Here is a 27,419-nt window from a genome sequence, read left to right as displayed (position 1 = left end):
GAACAATGAAATAGTAACAACTATACACTTAATATTTAAATGTAAATTTAAATTGAACAAAATATATTTTACTATAAAATATTTTTTCTTTTCAAAACTGTTTATTTTTAAACTTATTATTCTTTACAATGACAAACACAACACAGATACTTTCAGCAAAAAAGCTTTCAACAGCATTAAACATTCAGAATAAAGTATACTGTGCTGTGAGATTGTCTAAAAAAGGGAAAAATAGACAAAGAAACTTATAGAGAACATAAAATGAACAGTGCAATTAAAGGCATAGGGAGATATAAGTTTCTAGCATTAAGGAAGTAGTGTATAGATCAGTGATGGCTAACCTGTGACACTTCAGGTGTTGTGAAACTACAAGTCCCAGCATGCTTTGCCAGTAGATAACTAACTGACAGCTGGCAGAGCATGCTGGGACTTGTAGTTTCACAACACCTGGAGTGTAACAGGTTAGCCATCATTGGTATAGATCTACATATCTCATCATAAAGGAATGTCAAGGAGACAATGTGAATTAAAATCTAATTGTGTCCCCAATACTCACAATATCTTGTTTACTATTGGTTGTCAGCGCACAGTGGCTAAAATGCATGAAATTGTTGCACGTGTCCAAAGAGAATATTATGCATTTATGTTAAGCTAAAAAAGAGGGAACAAATCTCCCATAAAGGTCAAACCAGGAGTTCACATGAACTGCGTGGACTTTGGCTATAAGGTTTGAAGAACTGTTGCCATAGATTATGAACTATAGATTATGGACAGGACCGCCCGCATTGTTAGAAGCCTGCTGAGGTGACAACACATATCCTTTTGTATAAGGCAAAGGTTGTTAGCCTAGCTGGGGTTGTGTGCTAACTACACAAATCGTTCTTCTACTACTCTTTAAAGTATTTGATCAGACAAAATTTTAAGTCACCTTTTTAAATAATTTTACTCAATAGTTTATCACCGAGAGATGTTCCTGCTTGTCCCTTACACCTATGTAATATATAATCATTGTTCTACTCCTCATTGCATGGTGCTGTGGACCTTTTTAACACCTTTTACATAACAAAACAAAACAACAAAAAACACCAATAATAATATTGTCTCAGCTCACAAAATGGCCGCCACCACAAGGTGTAGGTGACAAATGCACACATGTACATTAATCAGCCAGCTCTGGTGTTTACAGGACTTAGAAGCTGCAATGTCTCTGTGAGATAAGGGAGGAACCTCTAAATAGAAACTGACGGTTATGACAGATGTCAGAATCTAAACTTACAAACACATAATTAGCTTGATGTTAACTCTTATCACTTGCTAAAACATTTTCTTCCAGTACAGCCCCTCATTTCTGACACGCACATTACAAGTACAGTATGGTTCATGCCAGTAATACAGCCATTGCTGAACACCATGTGGCGGCCATTACTACAACGAAAAACTAGAAGATATTTATTATCCTTTATGTGTAAGCGTTTGATGGTAAAAGCTGTGTACTAAAGGTAACTGTTCCTTGTACAGCATATCTTGCTCGCATGCAAAATTATAAACAGAGAAAGAACTGTTTTATATGACTAAGTACAGCAGAAATGCAGAAGATAGCTCAATCTATGGAACATTATATATTTTGCTTAAATTCATAGTCCTCACATTGTTAAGATGATTTTCAAATTATACTTAAGAACTGTTTGGCTGCCTTATAAAATAATCGTGTTTTGTTCGTTCTAACCTATCTACTTAACTGTTGGATTGTGGGGGGTGGGAGAGCTGTGCCAAAGTGTTTTGTTTTTTTTTAAAACTGCAAATTAAAATGCAACTTTTTTCTGCATTCTCCAAACCGTGCAACTTATCAAAGTAAAAACCGCAGATCAAGCCACATTTTTTAAACCAGATGGCAGATCACAGTGCCAGTTTTGTGGATCCATACAAATGGTGCAATAAGAAGTTTCTTATTTAAGTCTCCTGGACAAAAACCTTGTTACAATGCAAGGTGTGCAAATTAGTTTTCTGGTTTTGCACATAAGTGAAATACTGCCTGTGTTTTCATGTAGCACACAAATATCAACTTTAAATTACAGTGTACAAATAAGCTATCAAGTATTTGTGTGCTACATGAAAAACAGTCAGTATTTAACTTATATGCAAAACAGAAAACTATTTTTCACCCCTTGCATTGTAACATGGTTTTGTCCAGGAGACTTAAATAAGAAACTTCTTAATTTAAGATCCTTAATGAATCAGGCCCACTATCTTTTTAGGTATGGTTGCATGCATATTGAGTATGATGACTATACAAAGGTGTCTGATTTACAATTAAACAGTTGAAATTTGACCACAAAGCTGCCACAAATATATATTTAGATGCAAATCTTATGATATAAATATACAAATAATTATATAAATAAATATAACCTATAGATATAGATTCATCATCAGTATCAACAAGTAAACTGGCACCAGGCCTATGGGATGAACAAAGAAAACGCTTATATTAAAGATACATGTTGGCCAAAATGGAATGCATCACAGTAGGTTTATCCCAGAGTGCAATATGTTCTAAGCTGCATGTGGTTTGTATCTTTTAAAACCGGCACACAGTGGATGCGATTTTAGGCCAACCACAGATTAATAAATAATGAGATTTGTGTTTGAAAACCGCATCCGACTGATGGCAGTTCCAAAATTGCATAATAGACCACACTTTGATGCATATCCCCATCAACTTAAATCTATTAAGTTAGTCTGCAAAGATAGTAGTCTAAACTCTTAATATTTATTTCACATTCCTTTTCACTTCAATAGAGCTTGTCAGGAAACCACAACTACTATATATATATATATATATACATATATATATATATATATATATATATATATAAAATAAAAAAAGCACTGTATCTATCTATATATATATATATATATATATATATATATATATATATATATATATAGATAGATAGATATATACAGTGCTTTTTTGTCATAGAACTCACAGAACTGAGTTCCGACACCTTTTTTCGACGGATTTTCCAAGTTTTAAAAGTAACTTTTGAACATTTGATGTTTGCTCCACGTGGACTTGAATCGCTCTGTCGAGCGTAGCAGGTTGGCGGCAAAATCATTAAATCGGTGCATGCGGGCTGCTTGTGAATCGAGTCCAATGCATGCGTACTTCATCCGCGCTGGTTGTGATGTCACTGCTCGGCTTGTGGCGCTGCTCAGCTTGTGATTGGTCGTGTCGTTGCATACGGAGTGCTTACTATTGGGCGGCGACCGTCATGTTTCGTTATACAAATGACGCGTGGGAGTGTGTGTACAGTGACTGACTACGTGATGTGAGTTCCGGCACCTTTTTTCTTACAATATATATATATATATATATATATATATATTTATAAAACTATATACACCGATTAGCCACAATATTTAAAACCACTGACAAGTGAAGTGAATAACATTGACTGTCTCGCTACAATGGCATCTGTCAAGGGGTGGGATATATTAAGCAGCAAGTGAACAGTCTGTTTTTGAAGTTGATGTGTTGGAAACAGGAAAAATGGGCAAGTGTAAGGATCTGAGAGACTTTTACAAGGGCCAAATTTTGATGGCTAGAGGACTGTGTCAGGACATCTACAAAATGACAGGTCTTACAGGGTGTTCCTAGTATGCAGTGGTTAGTACCACTGCATACCAGGTTAGTACCTACCAAAAGTGAAGGACAACCGGTGAACAGGTGACAGGGTCATAGCTGCCCAAGGCTCACTGATGAGCATGGAAAGCGAAGACTAGCCCGTCTGGTCCAATCCCACAGAACAGCTACTATAGCACAAACTGATGAAAACTTTAATGCTGTCTATGATAGAGAGGTGTTAGAATATGTGCTTGAAAAACAAGTATGAGCCACGGAGACCCCACCTTGCAACTTACAGGACCTAAAGGATCTGCTGCTAACGTCTTGGTGCCAGATACCACAGGGCACCTTCAGAGGTGTTGTGGAGTCCATGCCTTGATGGGTTAGAGCTGCTTTGGGGGGACGAGGGGGACCTACACAATATCAGGCAGGTGGTTAATGTTGTGGCTGATCGGTGTATACTGTATATCTATATATACATACACATAATGTAGGTGAGGTTGTGTCAGCCATACGACATGTGAACGAGGTGCAGCTGTCAGAGCGTTACTTGTACTGCCGCCTCTCAGGGGGATGTTGGAGAAGTGATAAACAAGCATTGGGCAATATTAATATTAAGTAATGTCTGAACACTGCTCAGAGACAGTGTGGTAAACAGTTATAAATACAGTTTCTTAGCTAGTTGTGCAACAAGCGATGTATGTTTTTTTTTTTTGCTGCAAGCAATACTTTCATTTTTACAAAAAAATCATTTCTGCTAAATAGTCAATTAATTTAAGCATGACACTTAGCAATTTTACAGTGAATGAAGAAGTTAGAAATTTCTGGTTACTTATTAGTCCACATATGCCTGATCGCCTAAGTAGGAAAGATATTAGAAAGACATGCGGTCATGCTGACATGATTCAGGACAGATGAGCATTCTAAGTCATAGAGGTAGTACATATCTGAGTGTTACATGGATGTGCGTTCATCCTTCTCCTTCACTGACTTCCAGCACCAATCACTCTACGTATAAAATGGATGCAAGTCAAACAGCATAATGCTCTTCTATAAACTGATTTGTAGTTTTACCAGTTTGAGGAATTATCATTTTTAGGGGTCTGTTTATCATTGGTGGGCAGTGCCAGCGGATCTTAAGGATCTGTATCACAGTGATACAGAAAGATGTAAAGTTGGCATTCAAGAATACCTACCTGCCGGGTTACCCTCTCTGCAGATCCCTCTCTGCAACAAAACTCTTGGGGGTTTTTTTCGGGCTACACATAGCTGACAGAGATTACTTACTGCGCATGCGCCATTGTTTTGTCGCACATGCACAGTAACGTCACCTCTAGCCTAAGGAGATGAGAAGCATGCAGCCAGCAAAGAGGATCCTCTCCAGCGGGACTGCACTCCATTGGAAAATGTAAGTAACGCCATCCTATGATCTCGCTAAGTTTTGATTCCTTTTCACCGCTCGGTGAATAGATTCAGTTCACCGTCCTCGTAGAGGTCTATGGGAAAGGTGCTAAACAGCCAAAGGCAGCTGAAGCTGATTTATCCGGTGTTAAGACCCTGTTAAAAGGGGGACAAAGCGGAGAAAGAGTATTTATCCAGCACTTTTGCCAGATTTTAGGCTCTTTACCGCTTCATAAACAGACCTCTTAATTTGGCATACACAAGAAAAGCAGATATCAGTAGGGCTTTACTAGAAGTTTTGCAATTAAATGAATGAATTAATGCAGATAAAAGGAGATTCCTGATTTAGGGCAAACTGCAGTTTTATGTATAACAAGAAGAATTTTGCATAATATCTATTACAGAAATGTAAGTTTTAGACTTGCCTGATCACTGCTCACAGTAATTGGCTGTTTAAGGACGTTCCAGACGACACACTGCAGGAGAGGAGGTGTGGTCAGCGATCCCGAATAGGTCCAGAAATCTAAAGATCCTGGAAGTAAACCTGAGGGATCAAAGTTGTGGAAAGGAGCCTCTTTACCCTGAAATGACAACAATATTTTTATGTTTAGCAGTAAAACCATGTAATGGGAGTCACAGTGGCTTAATGGTTAGCACTTCTGCCTTACAGCACTGGGTTCATGAGTTCAATTCCCGACCATGGCCTTATCTGTGTGGAGTTTGTATGTTCTCCCTGTGTTTGCGTGGGTTTCCTCTGGGTGCTCCGGTTTCCTCCCACACTCCAAAAACATACTGGTCGGTTAATTGGCTGCTAACAAATTGACCCTAATCTTTATCTGTCTGTGTGTGTATGTTAGGGAATTTAGACTTTAAGCCCCAATGGGGCTGGGACTGATGTGAGTGAGTTCTCTGCACAGCGCTGCGGAATTAGTGGCACTATATAAATAAATGGTGATAATAATAATAATAATTTATGATGATCTAAATGAGCTAAATAGGAGGCGACTGAGCCAATGTCAGTTTGTCCTTTACTTGTCAGAGGTCATAGAGATTTTGCCCTCAGGACCTGTGGGTACACCAGACATGGCAGACCATGGACCTGCTAGTTCCAGGGAAGGTTCTCACTTCTTAAAAGAAAAACATACAAACTGGAATTCTTTAATATAAGGGTGTCTAGATGATTGTTAAAAACTGAAATGTTAATTTTTCATTCCTTTTCCCACAGTTTATTTTATAACTACTAGAATGTCTTCCACAACTGCCTCTTATCTTTGCTCTGCAGACAGCCACCAACTTTTGGGAGGGGCTTCCAGTGATGGAGGGAGAGATAAATTGGTAAGTTACAGTTTTGGAGCAATAATTAGTATGTTTTACAAAAAGGGGAAAAAATAAATTCACTGTGACCGATATTTAATCATTTTCATTTTTGTTGTCTATACATTTTATTTAAAATCCCCATAAATGTTACCTTTGTTGGAATTAATGATAAGGCATCTATGACTTGCTGCAGCTCTGGCCTGGCATCACCGACCTGTAATACCAAAAGAAGAACTCAGACATGGAAGATAGTAAGAAGAATAAACACTATGGACCTGATTCATTAAGGATCTTAACTTAAGAAACTTCTTATTTCAATCTCCTGGACAAAACCATGTTACAATGCAAGGAGTGAAAATTAGTATTCTGTTTTGCACATAAGTTAAATACTGACTGTTTTTTCATGTAACACACAAATATCATCTTTAAATTTCAGTGTACAAGTAAGCTATCAAGTATTTGTGTGTTACATGAAAAAACAGTCAGTATTTAACTTATGTGCAAAACAGAAAACTAATTTGCACCCCTTGTATTGTAACATGGTTTTGTCCAGGAGACTGAAATAAGAAGTTTCTTAAGTTAAGATCCTTAATGAATCAGGCCCTGTGTTAATAACAATCCCAAATATAACATTTCCAATGGTTAATTTTGCTGACTAGACAATTTAGTGTTTGACAAACTTGGAACACATCAAATAGAAAAGGAGATATAAAGCACAATTGTGGTATCTTAAATGGCCAATAAACATAAAACATTAGTTGATTGAATACGATAAAGTAAATTCTAACACTTACAACTATATATGAAAAAAAGTTTGAATGACCGAAACAGCATCTGCCCAATCTACAGTATATAGCTGAGGACAAACAAGCTATTGTACTCTGCTATCAACCATATTGAGCTCTTTAATTCTCCCTGAAGAGTTCCTCAATAGAGACAAAAATATCCTAATTTTTTTTATATATATACATGTGTGTGTGTATCTCTGTGATAAGACCACTTGTCAACCTTTTGTGTCAGGCTCCTTTAAAGTGACAAAGCACAAATAATAATGCTACACATAGTAGTTTTAACACACACACACACACTCACACTCATATATATATATATATACAAGTTAACCGTGCATGATACTCATGCATTCTAGTCAAATCAAGCTACTTAAGGTGTTAAAAAGGTTCTTGTCATGCATTTGGGCCTAGCCCAGGCCTCCTCAGGGGAGGAGCGTTACTTCCCGACGCAAGCGCCCTTTTTTAACGTGGTTTTGTCCACATGTCACCACCTCATCATTTTTCTCCATCACCTCATCCTTCATCTTCATCGCCACATCCTTCATCAAGCTACTTAAGGTGTTAAAAACTCCCCACTGTAACCCCTGGCAACCACCAACCACTCCCAACTGTCACTTCTTCTTCAAGAAATATATAGGTCAGTGTATAACTCTGCCCAGCAGGTGGCGCTGCAGCTTGGTTTTTTTTTCCAAACACGCCACTAGGCATTTATATAGTAGATATATATATTACATGACATTCTTAGAAAACTGACAACATTTTTCTCCCATGACGAGAAAGGAATAACTGGCGTTGTAGCTGGTCAAACTTGTTTTGTTTAAGCTAGTAAGGAAATATGTGAGAGGAAGCCAGCGTTAAATTGTATCACTACCCACATACACGCACCTCGTATTACAGTCAGCTCGTGGCCGTCACGTGAGTTTAGTGGAGGTTGCTGCCAGATGAAACATATACATCCATCCATATAAAGGACATGACAGAGCTGGGATATTTCAGAACCTTGGACATAGACCAGATGATGTGGAGGTGGGGGGAATGTAAACTCAGCATAAGATTCCCTCCCTGATTAGGGCTATTACGTTTCTACATATGTGATATCAATCAGTCTTGTAGCTCAATTTTACTTATTGAGAAATAGTAGAAATACCATTGCATAGCTCATTTTGGTTCATGTCATTTATATGATTACATTGACATTTAAAAAGGTTGAACTATGGATTTTTTGGAGCTTTTATTGACAACTCCTGGGTATGTAATCATATAAATGTACGTTTAAAGGTTTGTATACAATACAAAACCACTCTATATACTTTAAAATGACATCGGTACACCATAAACTAGCACGCAATGGTTAAACTATCTTTTACAATGTGATCACTATCTGTAACTCTCAACCTGTTCAAACACTTTATTTACATATCACAGAACCAGTCTGCATGCTATGCAAAAGCAGAATATAGATATTAATGTTGTAGTAACGGACCATAAATACAGAGCACATTCCTTACATTTCACCAAATGTCATTCTTTCAGCAGGATAATATTCAGCAGTGTGCACACATCAGGGCATTCTAGTGCATGTAATCATTTGTGACATTGATGGTTTCAAATCAGGAAAAATTTGAATTTATGGAAATGAAACAGAAAATATATTGTCTACAAGAAATATTTGCTGATTTCACTTAATCCACAGTGTATTATATTGCAAGCGCCATCTTTACAGAAATGATCCATTTTTAAATGTTATGGAAGACAAGACAACTATAGCATTTTAGAGGCTAATCCTAGATCTATGGCAGCAATAAATATATTAGTGTCTCCTTACGCTAACCTGTCTTTAACATACAAGCGAAACAGAGATCCAGTTCATGCTCTTACCTTTAGGAAAACACCAACGACAGCGAGTCCATCGCAGTGTTTCACAGCTTCACCAAAAGTGGCATATTTTGTGTTCCAGTGGACCAGGTGGAGCTGTCAGTAAAACACACATATTTATAACAGCACGTTACAGATACAGTGTGAGGATTAACACAGATGAATCACTTTGTAAGACCGTTAGGACGGTTGGCCTACAGAACCTACATTTTATTTGCGCATATGTAGCCCAAAACGGGAGAAGCAGAGCAAAAAGATCCTCTTTGGTAATGATGTGTAGGGCCGCCAAGAGGAATTGGGACCCGATACAGCAACTTCTTTGGGCCCTTTCCATAGCTGCCATATCAGGATGGCGGCTCCTCCCACTACACAGACCAGGGCCCTCAGGAAGACCTGGGTTTGGGTACGTTGTACCTGCTCCTCCCCCTCTTGGCACCCCTGATGATGTGCACCTTCATGTACGACCAGATTTGTACCCAAGCACAAGGGTTGGCAGAGCACGGCGGCAGTGTTTGCAGAGAGCGGAAGTTTGCACCAGTTGATGGCAGGAATTGGTCAGAGTGGGGGCAGAGTAACTAGACCTGTGAGCAGAGCCGTAACTTAGAATTCTAGCGCCCGGGGCAAGAAAGACAAATGCCGCCCCCCTAGCCCACAGTTTTAACCAAATTAACCTAAAATATTCCTAAATTGCTCCCCCCTTCAGCGCTGCGCCCTGGGCGGTCGCCCCTGTCGCACAGCCCTAGTTACGGCCCTGCCTGTGAGCCTTGTTTTGTAGAGCAATACAGAAGCAAAACGTCATTTTGTAAGTGACATAAAAATGATATAAAGAGGTGGAGAAGTCCTACTTTTACGGGCATTCCTTGCTGTGTGGAGGGGTACACAGCCATTCACACTAAATAAGAGGACTTAGTTTAGCACCAGCTTTGAATTGAGATCAGGTATCATCGTATACTTTTAGGGGGACGTTTATGTGATGCTCACACTTTTACTTCCAGATTTTACTTCCTCTCTGCAACCCCGGGCGCACTTCTAGTAAGCTGAGGAGTTGGTGTGAACACTGATAAGTGCCGAGTGGACCACCTAGGCACACTGGTGCAAAATCAAAGCAATTTGCTTGGCTCATCACGTGCACTTTGTAAGTCAGACCCTCTGTAACTATTTAGCTCAATGCTCTAAATCTAGGTGGCAAAATCCAGATTGCACAGTGTTCTCCAACATTAATATAAAACACGTCACACCCACCTAAATGTTCCATCACATTCCTGGCAACAGTACAATGTTTTAATAAAGGCACTATGGGAGCACATCAGCCAAGAGAACAGAGGCGGGATCTACTGCAGAGCAGGAAACAACAAAACTAATTATCTATGATGCTTTTATTTACTAACGAAATGAATGCCATTACAAAAATAGCTGTAGCAGCCCATGCAGGTGGGTTTAGGGGTCGAGGAGACATGCATGTCTCTAAACACCATATTCTGAGGTAAAAGAAAGTGTCTCAAAGTAATTATTGCTAGAACGTGGATAGTCCAAGAGAGGCCTCAATTTGCTAGCTGGGTGGCCCTGGTCAATGAGGCTATAGGGCATGAAAGATTCATGTATTATTCACAAAATACCATGCCAAAATACTTATAATAAGTGTGGTCCATATGGACAAATTCAAAATATGTGGTGGAATCTCTGACCGCCGACTTTGATCCGGGTTAAGTACTGTTTTCCTGTACTATTGTAGTTTCTGGAGGGATTTACAAGGAATCCTTCATTGTAGCGGCATTATTATTTTTTTTCTTTTAAGTACCTGTTACTTGTTAACATTGTTTATTTTTAGCATCTCAGGGTTGTATTTCTTGTTTATGCAGAATTTTAAACCTAATGTCACAATCTAATACTACACAAAAACCGACCTTGACCTGCCTGGTCTTGTCTAGTCATTGAAAAGGCGTAGGGCTGATAATGCTGTTTGGATCTTTGTGTAATAAAGGTGAGTCAGAGTAGGAACATGATACAATGGTAATTGGTTGATGGCTATTAATATATTTCTGTCGCATGAGTATTCTGGGACTCCCATCGTGCCCACTTCCACCTTGCCTTCTAATTCCCTCCTTTACATCTTTCCACTTTGCCTTACTCCACTCTAGAAGTAATGTGAAACTGTAAAGTAGATTAAAGTTATTTAAAAAAAAAAAAAAAAGTGCCTTTAGTTCAGGCACCTGTGTCTGACTTAATTAGTGTGTTAAACTAACGAGCATGATCTTGGCTTGGACACCCATGGGGGCAAATAGTGCAGATTGTGTGGTTTTAAGTAGTTGGTGGTGGAGTATGGTTTGAAAACTTACAAATGAATCCAAGAACTATGGGCCTGATTCATTGAGGTTCTTAACTTGAGAAACATCTTATTTCAGTCTCCTGGACAAGACCATGTTACAATGCAAGGGGTGCAAATTAGCATTCTGTTTTGCACACAAGTTAAACGCTGACTGTTTTTTAATGTAGCACATAAATACTTGATAGCTTATTTGTACATTGAAATTTAAAGTTGATATTTGTGTGCTACATGAACAAACAGTCAGTATTTAACTTATGTGCATAATAGAATACTAATTTGCACCCCTTGCATTGAAACATGGTTTTGTCCAGGAGACTGAAATAAGAAGTTTCTTAAGTTAAGATCCTTAATGAATCAGACCCAATATTATTATGTCAATGAAACTATCTATACATTTAGTTTTATCCTTAAGGATATAGCATATAGACGTTATTCTTATTTTTATCACAATATTGACCTGCAGTGGAAATATGTTATCATATTAATAATAACTTACATCTATGAATAATGGCAATGTCTGCTTACCTCTGCCTCATATTTCACCCCATCTATCGTATGCTCTGAGCCGTGCCCATCGCAGGATCCCCAGTGAAAGTGGAACTGCTTCAGCCTGTAGGTACCTTCCAGCGCTCCACCTCTAAGAACTGTAAATCCAGAACAAACAACAGATTAATGTCTACTTATCTCTACCAGAGGAAATCTGGATCCTCCTGTTCTTTTAATAAACACTTAAGAGACCATTGACCCATTAAGTGTCTCTTCCTACCAAGATAGCTGAGGATTTATGCGTCGTTCTTAATTAGTCAAATGGAGGGTGACATGTGTCTCAAGCCAATCTTCTTAAATACATCAGTAAAGGTTTTTTAGTGAGGCTGTGCAGTCAGTTTCCACCTACATGTTCACACTTCCAATCGGTGTACAGAAAACATTCAGCACACAGGAAATGATGCACAAAGAAATAAAGGGCTAGATTTACTAAGCTGCGGGTTTGAAAAATTGGGGATGTTGCCTATAGCAACCAATCAGATTCAAGCTTTCATCTATTTAGTACCTTCTACAACATGATAGCTAGAATCTGATTAGTTGCTATAGGCAACATCCCCACTCTTTCAAACCCGCAGCTTAGTAAATCTAGCCCATATACTCTGATGTTTTCACTTTATTTTTGCTTCTGCTTTTTTTTACTTTTTTCCGTTTACAGTCAAGATCCATTATTTTCATAATATTTTGTGGATACTACTGATGGGTGCATTACATACATTACGCTTGTCACTCTATTGCAGTAGTCGTATGTTGATTATGCTCTGGTGAGTGAGAGACGCAGACCATAATGAACATAGGATTATTCAGAATGTTATAAAATGTCACTGCATTTTCTATTTTTAATATGAACTTATTGTATGGATCTGCTGTGTGGATTCATTTCATAACCCAAGTGTGTGAGGGACATTGCAATCCATTTCAAATGTATTCCTTTTCTTGTAAAAAAAATAAAGATTCCCTCAAAAAAAGTGTTAGATGAAGAAGATGTTTGTCTTTTTTACCAAGCAGTATGGAATAAGCATATATTAAATCTAATAAATTATTCTTAGCCAATATATACTCTTGTTTTTGAGAGATGAGGAAGCTCACAGCAAGAGTAGTGAATATTTATAATATTATCTATGTAGCACATAAGTGCTGATATGAACAGGCCCTATGCTTCTCCAACTCTAAATATCAGTACAGGGAAGGTCAGGCATTGGGTTCAATTTTAATAACTAGTCAACAAAAGTGAACCTACTTTCCTAACATGTAGCATAAATGGAAGAAAAACAATTGTCAGTCCAAACAATACTGTCAATTAGTATTTGACATTTGTAGTCTTTCTATTTAGGGCACTATAATGTACACACACAGACACACACACACACACACACACACACACGGACTGCAACATATTTTGAAGCAGGGAAATAAAAGTATAAAAATATACAGACACAAAAAAGTAATAAACTCATGTAACATACCTTAAATAACTAATAACTAATAATTTAGTACATAACTGTTTCCTATTTATTTGCCATCTTAGAAACACATTACTTCCATATCTTGTACCACCCATATAGGCAAACCGAGGGGGGGGGGGGTTCCTAGTGCCTGGAAACCCCCCTGTAAGCCTGGGACACTGTATAATTGAGGTGTCTGGACCCTGCCCCCGCTTCACATGGATCTGCTTGAAAAGGGAGAACTGCGTTCAGTAATTGCCCATGTATATTATGAGGATAGGGGGGACAGGAAGAGTTGGAGAGCAGCCAAGCACTGTCTAAAATTATAGCCATGCCCCCATGCACGCTGGTCACGCCCACTGGCGGCGTGGTGTGGAAACCCCCCTCTTCAAATCCTGCATTTGCCCCTGACACCAGGGAAGTGCACAGCCCTGGGTCTAAGTGAAAAGTTTGCAGTCTTTCATTTCAAAGGAATGCTTTATAAAGAGTGGATTCAGAGAGGTATGGCCAGTGAAGTCACACTAATAACTGTCATGCTATGCTTTGACATTTTAGTTTTTTTCCTGTATATGCACCATTGTAGATTGTGTTATGTGCCACTTGCAGCTGGCAATGGAGGAGGAAATAATACTCCACAAAATGTACCTTTTTAATAAAGTTGTACAGGACATTCAGGCTACTAATGAGCAAAAATATATACTCTCTCTCTCTCTCATACACTCTCACTCTTTCTCACACAAACACTCACACTCACTCTCTCTCTCTCTCTCTCTCTCTCTCTCTCTCCCGCTCATATACCGACAAGCAGGGCCGGATTAAGGGAATGGAGGCCCCTGGGCTAAGGGGGCCTCCATTCCCCTGTGAGGGCCCCCCCACATGATCCGAGCCGCCCCCCACGGTGAGCCGAGCCGCCCCCAAGGCACTTACCTCCTTCTCCTGGCATTGCAGTTCTTCTCCGGCGCGCTGTACGCTCTTTACTAAGGAGATCTCGTGAGAGTGAGACTCCCAAGATCTCCTCAGTAAGGAGACTACAGCGCGCCGGGGAAGGACCGCAGTGAAAGTGCTCAGCAGCACTGATCGCGCCGAGGGCGCCCCCACCCCCGACCGATCAATACTGCTGCTGAGCACTTTCAAGGGCCTCCTGGATGCCCGAGGCCCCTGGGCTGTAGCCCAGTTAGCCCTATGGTTAATCCGGCCCTGCCGACAAGCAGGGGCGGATCTAGAAAGCTGGTGTACCCGGGGCGATTTAGGGGGGGCGGTTTAGGCCCCGCCCCTTTCTAACATCTAATCAGTGTAGGTGTTGGTAAGGAGCAAAATTTCAGTGGGTACCCAGCAGAATTGGAGGCGAGTCTAATTGCCTGGTCTGCAACGGATGTTTCCCCCCTTAAGGCAGTGGAGGGTCTCTGTTCCGTTTCAATTTCTCTGCATATAGCGGTTTTCCAGTAAACAAAGGTGGCTACAGGACGTGCTTTGTGCAGTCAGAGTGTGTGGTGCAAGAGTTACTGGTCCTGGACCTACGCGTTTCACTCTATGCGTCTCACCTCAGTTCAAAGCAGTGGCGGATCCAGGGAGGGGGCGATCGCCCCCCCCTAGCAGACACTTGCTGCCGACGGCTGCGCAGTATGTGCAGGTCCGTCCAGCCGTGACAGGCAGGGACAGTGTGCTGCCCGGCTGCTCTGATTGTGTTTTAAAACACAATCAGAGAAGTCGGGCAGCACACTGTCCCTGCCCCCCCCCCCCCTGGATCCGCCACTGCCGACAAGGCAGGTTAAATGATTTGACGATAACTTTCCAGTCTTGCAGAGAGACTTGAAACACTAAGATCAAATTTGGCATAATTCTGTAACTGCGTGTGACTAGTGACAGACAGTACGACAGATAACCTGCTCTTTGTGTTAGCGTGCTGGCTGTACAAGCAGATAACACCTTATTATTTGAATAAGCTGCTGTGGTAATCAGCAGTCACGTACTAACTCGCACCTATTGTTCGTCACAATGTTACACATAACAGATAATAAACCCAGTAACTTATTCTAAAAAAAAATTGCATTTATCCTTTATTTAAGCACAGCCCATATTTCTCAGACATTCTGAATTGGTTGTGTCATGCTATCAAATATGTTTTCCTATATTTCATTTAAATTGCTATTCGTAAAGCAATTTTAGTAAAGATAGCGAAAAGATATGGCTGGGAACCATTTGTCATTTCTGACACATGACAAAATAAATTCCAGAGACTAATATCAGAATTGAAAATATAAATGCCGCAAGTGCAGCCTGCTAGTCATCTAAACACCCCCTGCGCGCACACACACACACACACACACACACACACACACACACACACACACACACGCGCGCTACCATCTATAGGACGTGAAACAATCAATTTGTTATTATTCAGGAGCAAGACAATAGTCCAATATTATATTACTATTATATTACTATTTGTGAAATGTTACAATTGAGACTTGCACTGAACAAAAAAACAAAAGCCACATGAGCCACAGCCAATGAGGAGCAAAGTTGTGGTAGGGAATGATTCAATGTTACACAGTTACCATAGGTGGTCAATGAGAGTGGGAAATGAGGGGTACTTAGCATAGGCAAACCGAGGGGGGGTTTCCTAATGCCTGTAACCCCCCCTCCAAGCCTGGGGCACTGTATCATTGAGGTGGCTGGACCCTGCTCCCACTTCACACAGTTCTGCTTGAAAAGGGAGAGCTGCGTGCACCTAACAGTAGTGCATGCAGCATTGCCCATGTATATTATGGGGATAGGAAGAGTTGGAGAGCAGCCAAGCACTGTCTAATATTATAGCCACGCCCCCATGCATGCTGGTCACGCCCACTGGCAGCGTGGTGTGGATACCCCCCTCTACAAATCCTGCATTTGCCCCTGCTTAGCAACCCTCTTTCCCTGCTCGAACTAACCCACAGTCTGTCCACAACAAACATGCCACATTGAAATGAGTGTACTGAAGCTGGCTTGTGAATCATTGGTGGGGCGTTAGAATCAGTGCCACATATATGATAAGTTAAATTGTGATTATTGTCCCAAAAAAAAAAATGTGGGACCGATTTCAGCATATGTCACCATCAAAAAACAAGTAGCACATTATGTTTTCTTGAACAATAAACACATGAAGCCTGCTTCAAGTGCCTCTATATCTCTGTATTGAACAGCCCCAATTTGCATCTTAGCTGCCCTATTAAAAGAAATGAGCTAATATGCAATACATGACTGAATGTATATTTGTGGCCATGGATGCAAGTGTGTTACTGATATATAGCCAGCTCCAATTCACCTGCAAAATACTGACTACCACCTGCTACCACCTACACAACAGTGACACTCAACAGGATACTGACAGCCAAGCTATGCAACAATCTATGCTATACTACAACAGAACAGAGGCACTTACACTGAACTATTGTCATCGATCCACACTATGCTATAAGCGTACAACAATTACGATGTAACAATATATGTACAATAGATAATGTATTCCCATACCATACTGACACAGGGACACCCAAACTATGCTGTCACCTACGCTACACTGCCGTCCTATCACCCACACAGACATAATGTCGAGGTCCTCTTTATATATGTACCTTCTGAATGAGTATCTGTATTATAGAATAACAGTCCCAATCAGTTATACTGTGTAAATTACCCACCAGCATAGTTTATGTATTATATATGTACCATCACAACGGGGTCTTGCCATCAGATTGGAGGTCTTCTCTTTGTAATAGCCAACAGAATAAGCTTTGTTTTGTACATTGCCACCAGAATGGGGTCTGAGTTGTTTACTAGCCAATGAAAAAAGGGCTTTGTATATGAGCCAACAAAATTATCCATAATGAACAAAATCACTTCTCTTGTTTTACATGTTGGTTTTAACACCCAATGCCTGTTTTGTTTAGTATATAGGTGTTTTTATGTATTGGTCTAACAGTATAGGGCCCCAACCTTGATCTTTGCTCTGGCTCACATTTTATCTAAAACTGTCAGCAGCTTATAAAGAAATAGAATACAAAGTAAATATGCTACATAGCAAGAGAACAAATCATTTTAATTGTCACAAATCACGTATTAAAGACTGTGTGTTGCGCCAGGTTTATTACTGATAAATGTCTGGCTGATCTTTGTACTTTAAAAACCTGTGTATTACTGTTCATTATACAGTATAGAGGAGAAACAAGTTATGCAACGATATAACTCACTGAAATATTTAGCAATTCATCATCTTTATTATCAAAGTGCAGTTCTTTGCTTTTGTACTGCTGTGTTATGACATTTTAAATATTTATTTAAGTTTCTGCCTATTTATCTATAGGGAGATATGTATATGGGAGGCAGAATGATGAGGAGTTTGTATGTTCTCCCCATGGTTGAGTGTGCTTCCTCTGTGGAGGGCGAGTTGGGCCAGAAAGCAAGAAGGCATCTACCGCCGGGCTGGTACAATTGTGGGTTGAGCTAGAGCTCAGTGGCAGAGGGGCAGGTAGAGGATTCTACCTGCTGCTCCAAATGTGGAGCAGTCATATTCTGTGCAGCTGCCCAACTACTGGGTATGATGGCCTTTGTCATAACCTTATGGCTCTTAGCATGCTAACTGGTGGATGGCACTGGCCATTCACCAATCAGAGTGTTGTGAGTAGTCAACTGGTTATGACAGCACAACCAAACTTCATCTCTGGCATGCCAAGAGACAACATGGAACCACAGGAGGGGTATGTAATTCATTTGGGTTGTCAACAGAGATCTGGGACCTGCGTTTGTCACCAACAGAGATTAGGAGGGTCTGCACTATAAAGCCACAATAGGTCTAGGGTCTATATAGTAATGCTACCACAGGTCTGGAGTCTGTATATTAAAGCCACGTGTGGTCTGCATTATAAAGCCAACAGAGATTTAGGGGCTTGCATTGTAAAGCCACTAGAGATTAGGTGGTCTGCATTTTATAGTGCCCCCCACAACAGGGTTGGTAACTAACATGTGTTTTGTTTTGACTAGAGGTCACTAGAATGCCCTCTGTTTTGCCTACTGTTTAATAAGATTCATTTTTGTTTTACATATTGATTATTAAGATGCTTTCTGTATTGTATATTGGTCACTAAAATGTTCTCTGCAATATTTATTGTTTAGATAAGATGATCTATGTATTGCACATAGGTCACTAGAGTGCACTCTGTATGTATAAAGATCACTAGAATGTTTCTGTATCGTATAGTATTTAAATACTCTCTGTATTGTTTATTGTTGATTAAGGTGCTGTAGGTATTATATATCAGTAATAAAATCCCCCTGTATTGGATAGTGGTCCCTAGAATGTTCTCTCTATTATACATTAATAAGATGCTCTCTATATTCTATATCGTCATTAAAATTCACACTCTGTATTGAATAGATAACACTATAATTTACTCTGTATTGTATAGAAAGCTCTAGAATAATCTGTGCATTGTATAGATGGCACTAGAATGCTCCCTGAATTGTATAATAATTCTATAATAATCTTTAAAGTATATAGATATCACTAGAACATTATGTGCAATATATATATATATATATATATATATATATATATATATATATATATATTAGTCAGTAGACTGCTGTCTTGATTGTTTATAGGTCAACATATAGCTCTATATTGTATAGATGTTACTAGAATACTCACTGTAGTATAGAGGTCAAAATAAAAGTAACTGCATTGAATAGCAGTAGACACACTTGTGTCTCTGTTTAATTTACATTTTCTGTGGTTTCCCAAGTGCCATCATAAGTGGCTTGGGCATGCTGAGACCTGTAGTGCACCAGAGACAAAATGGATTTATTTAAACAATTAATATTACCCCACACCCACCGGTCCAGGAGTTTGGGAAGAGTCCTAGTGCTATCAGCATGGTGCTGGTTAACCAAGGAGAGGGGGGCTTGATTGGTTAAGCTGTTTGGGGGGAGGGGGGGGGTGACATATCGTTTTTTTTGTTTATATCTATATATTTATGTCAACGTTTTGAATGTAGACATTATGACAGCGTGTACACATTCCACATATCAACATTTTGAATAGGTAGGTATTATGTATGTCGACATTTTAAATGTTGTAAATATTATGAACATGTAGACATTTTGTGGGTCGACATTATATCAGTGTAGACATTATCACTGTCCATCATTCTGGTGCGGACATTTTGAATGTAGACATTTTGACAATATCCCCTGTATCCCCCCATCTTACAGGGAAAAGTCATTTCAAATGCATTCATGCTGTAGGCTTGCACAGTCATAGATGCACAGCATTAAACCAGGTGCCAGAATACAAAAAATATTTTTACTTATTGTAAATGATCAATAAAAACGTTTAAACAAAGCATATGTCAGACATAAATTTAACCCTCTACTGTTTATCATGAAGAAGATTGTTAAATAGTAACTTGTTCCCAATTGTAAAGTGCTGTGAAGCATGTTGGTGCTATATAAATAAATGTTAATAAAAATAATAGTCTTTAAAATCAGTATACTCTGCTGTAGAAGATGATAATTCAGAAATAATGATGATAATAATAATAATAATAATAATAATAATAATAATAATAATAACAATGTAACAATGTTTCTTTAACAGCAATGCCGTAATTTGTCAGAATTTCTAAACCATTCCTAGCAGCAAGTTCTAGGACAGGATCACTACACTCTGCAGAAGCATACAACACATTTAAGCAATACCTACAGGACAAACAATACAACAACAGCACGAACAGAGTTAACCTGGAGTAAAGGAAAATATCTGCTAATTAGTACAACGCTACATCTTGTCTATTCCTTTCCATTTTAAGCTGCAAGAAATTTGACTCTTTATACAGATGCCATTAGCTTGTTCAATAATACTACATAGCGAAGCAATAATTTAATTGTAGGAAAACAATATCATTATTTTGCAGTTTAAGTTAAATGCAATTAAAATAATATTATGAAGGAACCATTAAAAAGCAATTTTCTGACCGTAAAAAAAGCAATCTTCTGTACTTGGCAACAGTGTGCATTAACTTTTACCTATTCCTTGATAGAATGCTAGCCAAATGACCAAATGACTGTGAATATATATATATATATATATATATATATATATATATATATGTATATACATATATATATATATATATATATATATATATATATATATATATATATATATATAGGCATAGCAGTTTGGAGGACATTGAAAGTAGACAGACTCTGATTGGAAATGTATGCATGTATTAATTTTTATATATAGAACTAAATAACTCAAGTTATTGCCACTGGATAATATGTAGGCAAAGCAGAGTGAGACAATTTGGGGTCAGGTCGTTAAGAATGATTTTAGACCACCCCAGTGGCGCACGCAGGGGGGGTTTCTGGTTCTCCAGAAACCCCTCCCCTCCGCGAACCAACGGTACTGTACAGCAGCCGCGGCGCTGTCAAAGAAGGGTCCGCGGCAATGCTGTATTGTAGTATAATACAACACTGCCGCGGATGCTGCTTGACAGCGCCGCAGCTGCTGTAGAATTCGGACTCACCGAAATGGAGCAGCAGCTCCCTCTCGCAATATTTTTTTTTTTTCCGGGGGGGCGGAAACACCCCCTTATAAATCCTGCGTTCGCCCCTGCACCCTCTCCCCTTCCTGGTTCTCATACTTGATTTATGTTATGTGACTTTTACTTGGTCTGAATATCAATAAAGCCAGTTAACCTAAAAGCGAATTAATTAAATGAATGTGAAATAAAGTATATAAAAAATTAATGAAAATAAAAATGACAAACACCATGAATCAGTAAATGTTTCACAGACGTTTTTCTAGCACTGCACCAGATCTAACGCTGTTTGATGGATCGTGTGTTGACAACTGGATAACAATGTTAAATAAACAGACAAGAGTTGCTTTGTTAAGAGGCAGGCAAAGTCACAGGCAAATATAAAAGGAGGGGAGCGGGAAGGGGGTGAATATATAAACAATGAAAGCCAGGGGTACAGCCCGTACAATTGATAACATTGTCACAGATTATTACACTGGAAATCCAAAATTAGTGAGTTATTTGTATTATTAAAGGAGCTCTGACCCTAAAAAACAAGTTCATTAAATGTGACACTATATCTTGTACCCTGTAGCATAACTGGTAAGACGTGCAGCACGGTGGCGAAGTGGATAGCACTTCTGCCTCACAACACTGGGGTCATGAGTTCAATTCCAGACCATAGCTTTATCTGTGTGGCGTTTGTATGTTCTCCCTGTGTATGCGTGGGTTTCCTCCGGGTGCTCTGGTTTCCTCCCACACTCCAAAATTATACTAGTAGGTTAGTAGCTGCTATCAAAAATTTACCCTAGTCTCTCTCTCTCTCTCTCTCTCTCTCTCTGTCTGTCTGTGTGTGTGTGTTAGGGAATTTAGACTGTAAGCTCCAATGGGGCAGGGACTGATGTGAATGGGTTCTCTGTACAGCGCTGCCCAATCAGTGGCGCTATATAAATAAATGGTGATGATGATGATGAATGATGATGATGATACTGGTCCATGTGTTGACAGGATGCTGTGGTTGCTGCCAGGGACTATGACATAAAGACCCACTCTGGATAAAAACTTGTTCAAGGGAGAGTTAATCCTGGATACACATGCTGTGATATCTGCAGCCATATCAGGCATTTACCTCAATATTGTAGTGTGTATACGGTTGGATGGCATCATTATTAGATAAAAGTCTGATAAAGTTTCCATAATATAGTGACCCAACTGCTAAGCCCAAGTGCCAAACAATCTCATCCAATGTGTCCACTTACTCATGTGCCCATATTGCACACCGCTTGTGGGTCAAGTGGCAGGAGCGTACTGTGAGAGCACAGTAACACACTGCTCCTGATGGTATAATGCATGGATGGCCTTACAGAAACAAGCCCGATGGATAAGTTATGATAGATATAGATATATATATATGTATATATAGTAAAAGTTGTGGGGGGTTGTGGTACAAACCAATAAATAAACTCATGTGAAGGCGGAAGCACACTGTCACTCTCATCATTTAGAGTTGGGCATACATCAATCTTTGTGACATGAATATTTCTGTACTGCACAGTATTCTGTCTTATGTATTTCATACTTCGTCACATTATCTTGTGCACAAATAGGATACTGCCGCTTATGCATGTACTACTAACACTGTCACGTTGCATCTGATTGCTATCGGTAGGTGTGTATCTACACACATTTGAGAACCAGGTGTAAACCTGACACAGAAATGCTGCAGTTTTGGAGTTGGACGTATCTGGAGATATGTGTGGCTTAATGTACACGTAAGTACATTTATTTTACAACACAATCTTTATGTGTACGTTTGAAGTTCACAATATAGCCCATTAAGTTAATGCCAAGGACACATGCAGATCTTTCAAGGGTGAGGGGCGTTGCACATATAAACGGTGCACTAAATTGGCATAGGAAAAGCAGGGGGATCAGGGGGAGGTTGCAGGTGTCCGTAAACCTCCGCCAAACCAGGATTATTACCTAAAGTATGAAAAAAATCCCAATGTCACTGACATCTTTTGCTGGGTAGTGTGATTTATAAACTTATCTTGAGTGAGACTTTTATACAATGTTTGCTATATACAACTTACATTATAATGTACTTCCATACATAGAATATAACTACTTTGAGGAAGGGCAAAGTTGCAATCTCTCCTGGCAAAACCCTGCCCTTGCTCCTGAATGGGAACTATCACACGGGTAAGCACAGCATTTATCATGCCATAATACATCTAATTATTTTTTTTAAATAGAATTTTCATATATGTATAGCATACAGAAAATAAATAATATGTTACCTATTAATCCTGACCTAGTGTGATCTGCAAAGTACATTGTACACTAAATACACAGCTAGGAGAACTGTGTAAGTAATGGGAAGGGTGTGAATTTCTAATTATTTTTTGTGACTCCTGCTGGCTTTATAATCCCCATATTCAAAATAAACTTATCTTTTTAATGTGTCTGGACCTGTATTTATGTCACATATGCAGAACTTTCCAGGATAAATCCTGGACTACATTGCTCTAAAGTGCACTTAAATAACTAACACACTGAAGGGAGGAACACTATGGCAAAGCTTCTATTATAGAGTCCTGAATCCAATCACCCTTTATCACGCAGTAACTTGTCCATTCACCACCTTCACAGTGTTTTAGCTATAAAATCACCAGCAGAGGAAATTAAATGAGCACCATAATAAACTACTTAATTTATTGCTCGCAACAGGGTCTTTTCATCTATCTAGTTATTATCACGACCCCATTACACAGTGACATGCAATTAATGTTTAGCAATAAACACATAATAATCATATTTTCGCCTTTAGTTTAAATACTGCGTTTAATTTAAGCACAGAGGAATGTGTGATATGGTGCGTCAATGTGCACAAATAGAAAGAAAAATATTATCTACGTGAATTCCCTTAATGCAATCAACTTTCACCTTGAAACTGTGAGCACCAAGGTAGTGGATAATGACCTTATAGATTGGCTTTGACTACTGTCAGTGTGCATCAATTCTGGGTGTACTCTCTGTCAATAACCCCAACCATGACATTGCAACCAGAGTAAATGAACTGACTCACTTTTTTTTTTTTGGATAACTAAAGCATATAATGAAATGATTTATCTGTTTACATGAGAATTCCAACTTTATTATAATTTGTATCTATATACACAAAACATGTAAAGGATACACGGTAAATATTATGTAAGACAAGTATATAAACATTATTACATTAGCATAAACAACAAAAATATGTTTACATTTTAACAAATACTAAAGGGTTTAATAAACATCAACTGCATTCGTATGTCTACATGTCAACAACAGAAAAGATTTTTGATGTGGCTCAGTAACTTGCTAAAACAGGAACTAGATGCATCATCAGAACAGTACTTTGACAGTTAGCACAAGGACAGGTGTTTAACTGTTCAGGAAAAATATTTATATGCTATATGTAACAAATATGTACCTGTTTTTTTATATAACATTTCTTTTTTTATTGCTTTGATTCTGATAATGTTAACTACTGGGAAATTTACAGTACATATTTACACAACATATATTTTGCACACAGGCCAACAGCAACCTTGAAATGTGTTCACCTGTAACCACTGAGCCTAAGTTTGGCATGGGTATAATATACAAGTACATACAACATGAAGGATATGAATCAAAGATCACTCAGCACAATGCTAGTGCCTCATGAGAGAAGGATATCAATATTCTCAGTAAACCACATGTGGAGTTCTACTGAAAAATGGAAAATCCAGATTATAGTGGAAGGATCATTACAAAGTCCTCTTGGCTATTTATAACCTTTAAAAGCCAACAGAGGTCAAGGACCAGTAAATGACCAATGCCATTCTATTAATAACTGACCTGATTTGTCTTCAGCATCATCAAACTCCACATTAAAGGCATGGCCATTATTTAAGATGGCTTTTGCAGTTGATGGATCGTAGCTAATGCTCAAAGGTTTAAGTGATGAGTCGTGCTTGACTTCGCTTGTTTTAATATCAATAGGAGACTGGTGATCTTGCAGAGCAATTGGGAAGGAATTATGCCAAGTGTTGGGCCCTACGAAAAAAGACAAAGTATTTACGTTATAGTATGATAAACATATTCTCTCTGAGTACAAACGGTTACATTTATATTACATCAGATTCAGAGTATTTACAATTATAATCTTACTTATCAATGAAAATGTAGGTATTCCCTTAATTTCGCTTTGAAATTCTTATTTTTCACTATAGCGTTATAATCATAATTACAAACGAGCCACATACTGCAAGGGCTGACGAGGTGTTTCAAGGTCAACATTCAGTGAAAGCGCTCGCATTTTGCAAGATGACACAAAGTTTAATCAGTAGCTTTTTTAAAGTTAATATTGAATTTGCAGGAGTGCTGTGCGGAACAATCCTTACCACAACATTAACCCCTTCAGAAAACATTCTTACACTTTGCCACATAGAAAAAAATCTGCTCTGGGAAGGCTCTGTTACTGGATGACTAGATCACAGGTACCAATTATTAATTCAAAATAATTCAGAAAGTAAGCTGCAAATAGGAAGTATGAAAAGATGCTTTAAATGTTAACTTATAATTTCATCAATCTTGTCATTTCAAGGTCATTCAAGATATATGGATATCTTTGCAAACTGTAAATGTTTTTTTTCTTTAATTACTCACAAGTTAAAAAAAAGAATAAGTCACAAACTTTAGGAAAAAGAATCCAGTTCACCCTATGCGGTTTTCTAGGGGGCAAAATGCCAATTTGGTATATAATGGAAGTGTTTTAGAGAAGTGCTTAGCAATTGTGTCAAATATGTCATTGTTTACAGCAGTACAGCATTGGGCAGATAAATAATGTGTCATAGAAATGATCTGTATACTGAAACATTTGCAGATGCAATTAGTTTAATTTCTATCCTCACTGCTGCAGTCTACAGGGAAACTCTCCAAGTTAATGAAAAGGCAATCCACTGCAATGAATAAAACAGACCACTCTATTTATGGTGAGAGGGCAGTCTTGAAAACCGATACTAACATTGACTAGGTATAATGTTGCAGAATTCAAAAATAGAAAATGTACTAAGTCTTATGTTTAAAAATATATATATCTACGCTCTCTTGTCCAAACCCAAGGAACACTTTTTTTTCTAGTTCTGCAAATAAATAAATCAATTTGTCATCAGTCAACATCTTAAGACCTGTTTCGATAAGTGAGACTTCAATGTAGGTCTGAAGAAGGAGGACACATGTCCCCATCACTCACCATTGTCAGGACCATATCCCCATGAGTGTGCCATGATATTCTGATGTCAGCACCTCCTGCTGGACAAGTCCCTTCTTTGGGTGCCAGTGAGTGAGTGTCAGCCACCAGGATTTTTCTTGGGCGCTTTATAGGGTCCCACCAACTCCATCTCACTCAAACCACGGCAGGTGGGTTTGGCTCTTGGAGATCAGCCTGTTTAAGGGCGGAGAGTAAAATTAACCCCTTCTTTAAAGTATCACGATGATAGCTTATACTTCACTGACTGTACCTACTACTGTACTCCTCCCATCCAGATCTCAAACTTGTTCTGTATACAAAGCACAGCACTGCAGTCTCTTAGCATCCATAACAAGACAAGCCATCTCCAGAACAGACTGGTGTGATTCAGGTCTGTCCTAGGAGAGGGACAACCTCAGAACACACACTACAGTATGCAGTGACACCATCACCAAGACATTATATACACTGTGTGACATGGAAAGACTGTCACTGCATGGGACAAAGCAGAAGAAACAACCTAAAAGTCATTCGTCCCTAAAGAACCGTGCAACACACAAACATAACACATATACACACACACACATACACAACACACACACACATACAAACACATACACATACACACACAACACATATACACACACACACATATGCAAACACATACACACACATAAACACATATACACACACAACACATATACACACACATACACACAACACATATACACACATATTTACACACACAACACACATTTACACACAACACACATACATACACACACACAACACATACACACACACAACACATATACACACACACTACATTGCACACATACACACACTCTACATTGCACACACTACATTGCACACACACATATGCACACACAAACATACACACACACACACATACACACACACACACACACACACTACATTGCATGCAAGAGCAATACACATAACACGTACAGAGAAGAATGGGTCAAACTGGTCCAGATCATCTCAGACCTTAATTCAGAAGGTCAGTCCATAATTAATGCACCATGTCCTTTCCATCACTTCCCACAGTCACATAAAGACACTGCCATCCGACCAGCACCCCGATGAGACTGTCCTATTTATCTGTACATATAAAGATATCCTACTACTGTAAGGACGACCATTTCCTTCCTTTCTAACAAGATCACGCGACTTGTTCTATGTCATCCATAGATTTGTCACACAGATTAGCCTTTATCGGAATGTGT

At 38.9% G+C, this 27,419-nt stretch overlaps 1 protein-coding gene across 2 annotated transcripts in view; it reads right to left on the bottom strand.

The window, feature by feature from the left end:
- The window catches only part of LOC142159123 (carbonic anhydrase 2-like), a 29,443-nt gene that overhangs the window by 1,837 nt on the left and 187 nt on the right, over positions 1-27,419 (bottom strand). Inside the window, exons 1-7 of one of the 2 annotated variants that reach the window (XM_075213743.1) lie at positions 27,142-27,294; positions 26,176-26,367; positions 24,780-24,977; positions 11,864-11,982; positions 9,016-9,108; positions 6,498-6,560; positions 5,455-5,610 (exon numbers count right to left, since the gene is read on the bottom strand). In XM_075213743.1, the coding sequence (XP_075069844.1) occupies positions 5,455-5,610; positions 6,498-6,560; positions 9,016-9,108; positions 11,864-11,982; positions 24,780-24,977; positions 26,176-26,209 (663 nt within the window). In that variant the 5' untranslated portion in view covers positions 26,210-26,367; positions 27,142-27,294. Of the gene's footprint in view, positions 1-5,454; positions 5,611-6,497; positions 6,561-9,015; positions 9,109-11,863; positions 11,983-24,779; positions 24,978-26,175; positions 26,368-27,141; positions 27,295-27,419 lie in introns of those variants that run through there. The other variant, XM_075213744.1, reaches the window with a different exon arrangement.

Source organism: Mixophyes fleayi, chromosome 5 (assembly GCF_038048845.1).
Source record: "Mixophyes fleayi isolate aMixFle1 chromosome 5, aMixFle1.hap1, whole genome shotgun sequence".
NCBI classification, from domain to species: Eukaryota; Metazoa; Chordata; class Amphibia; order Anura; family Limnodynastidae; genus Mixophyes; species Mixophyes fleayi.
This window is presented reverse-complemented; position numbering and strand designations above follow the sequence as displayed.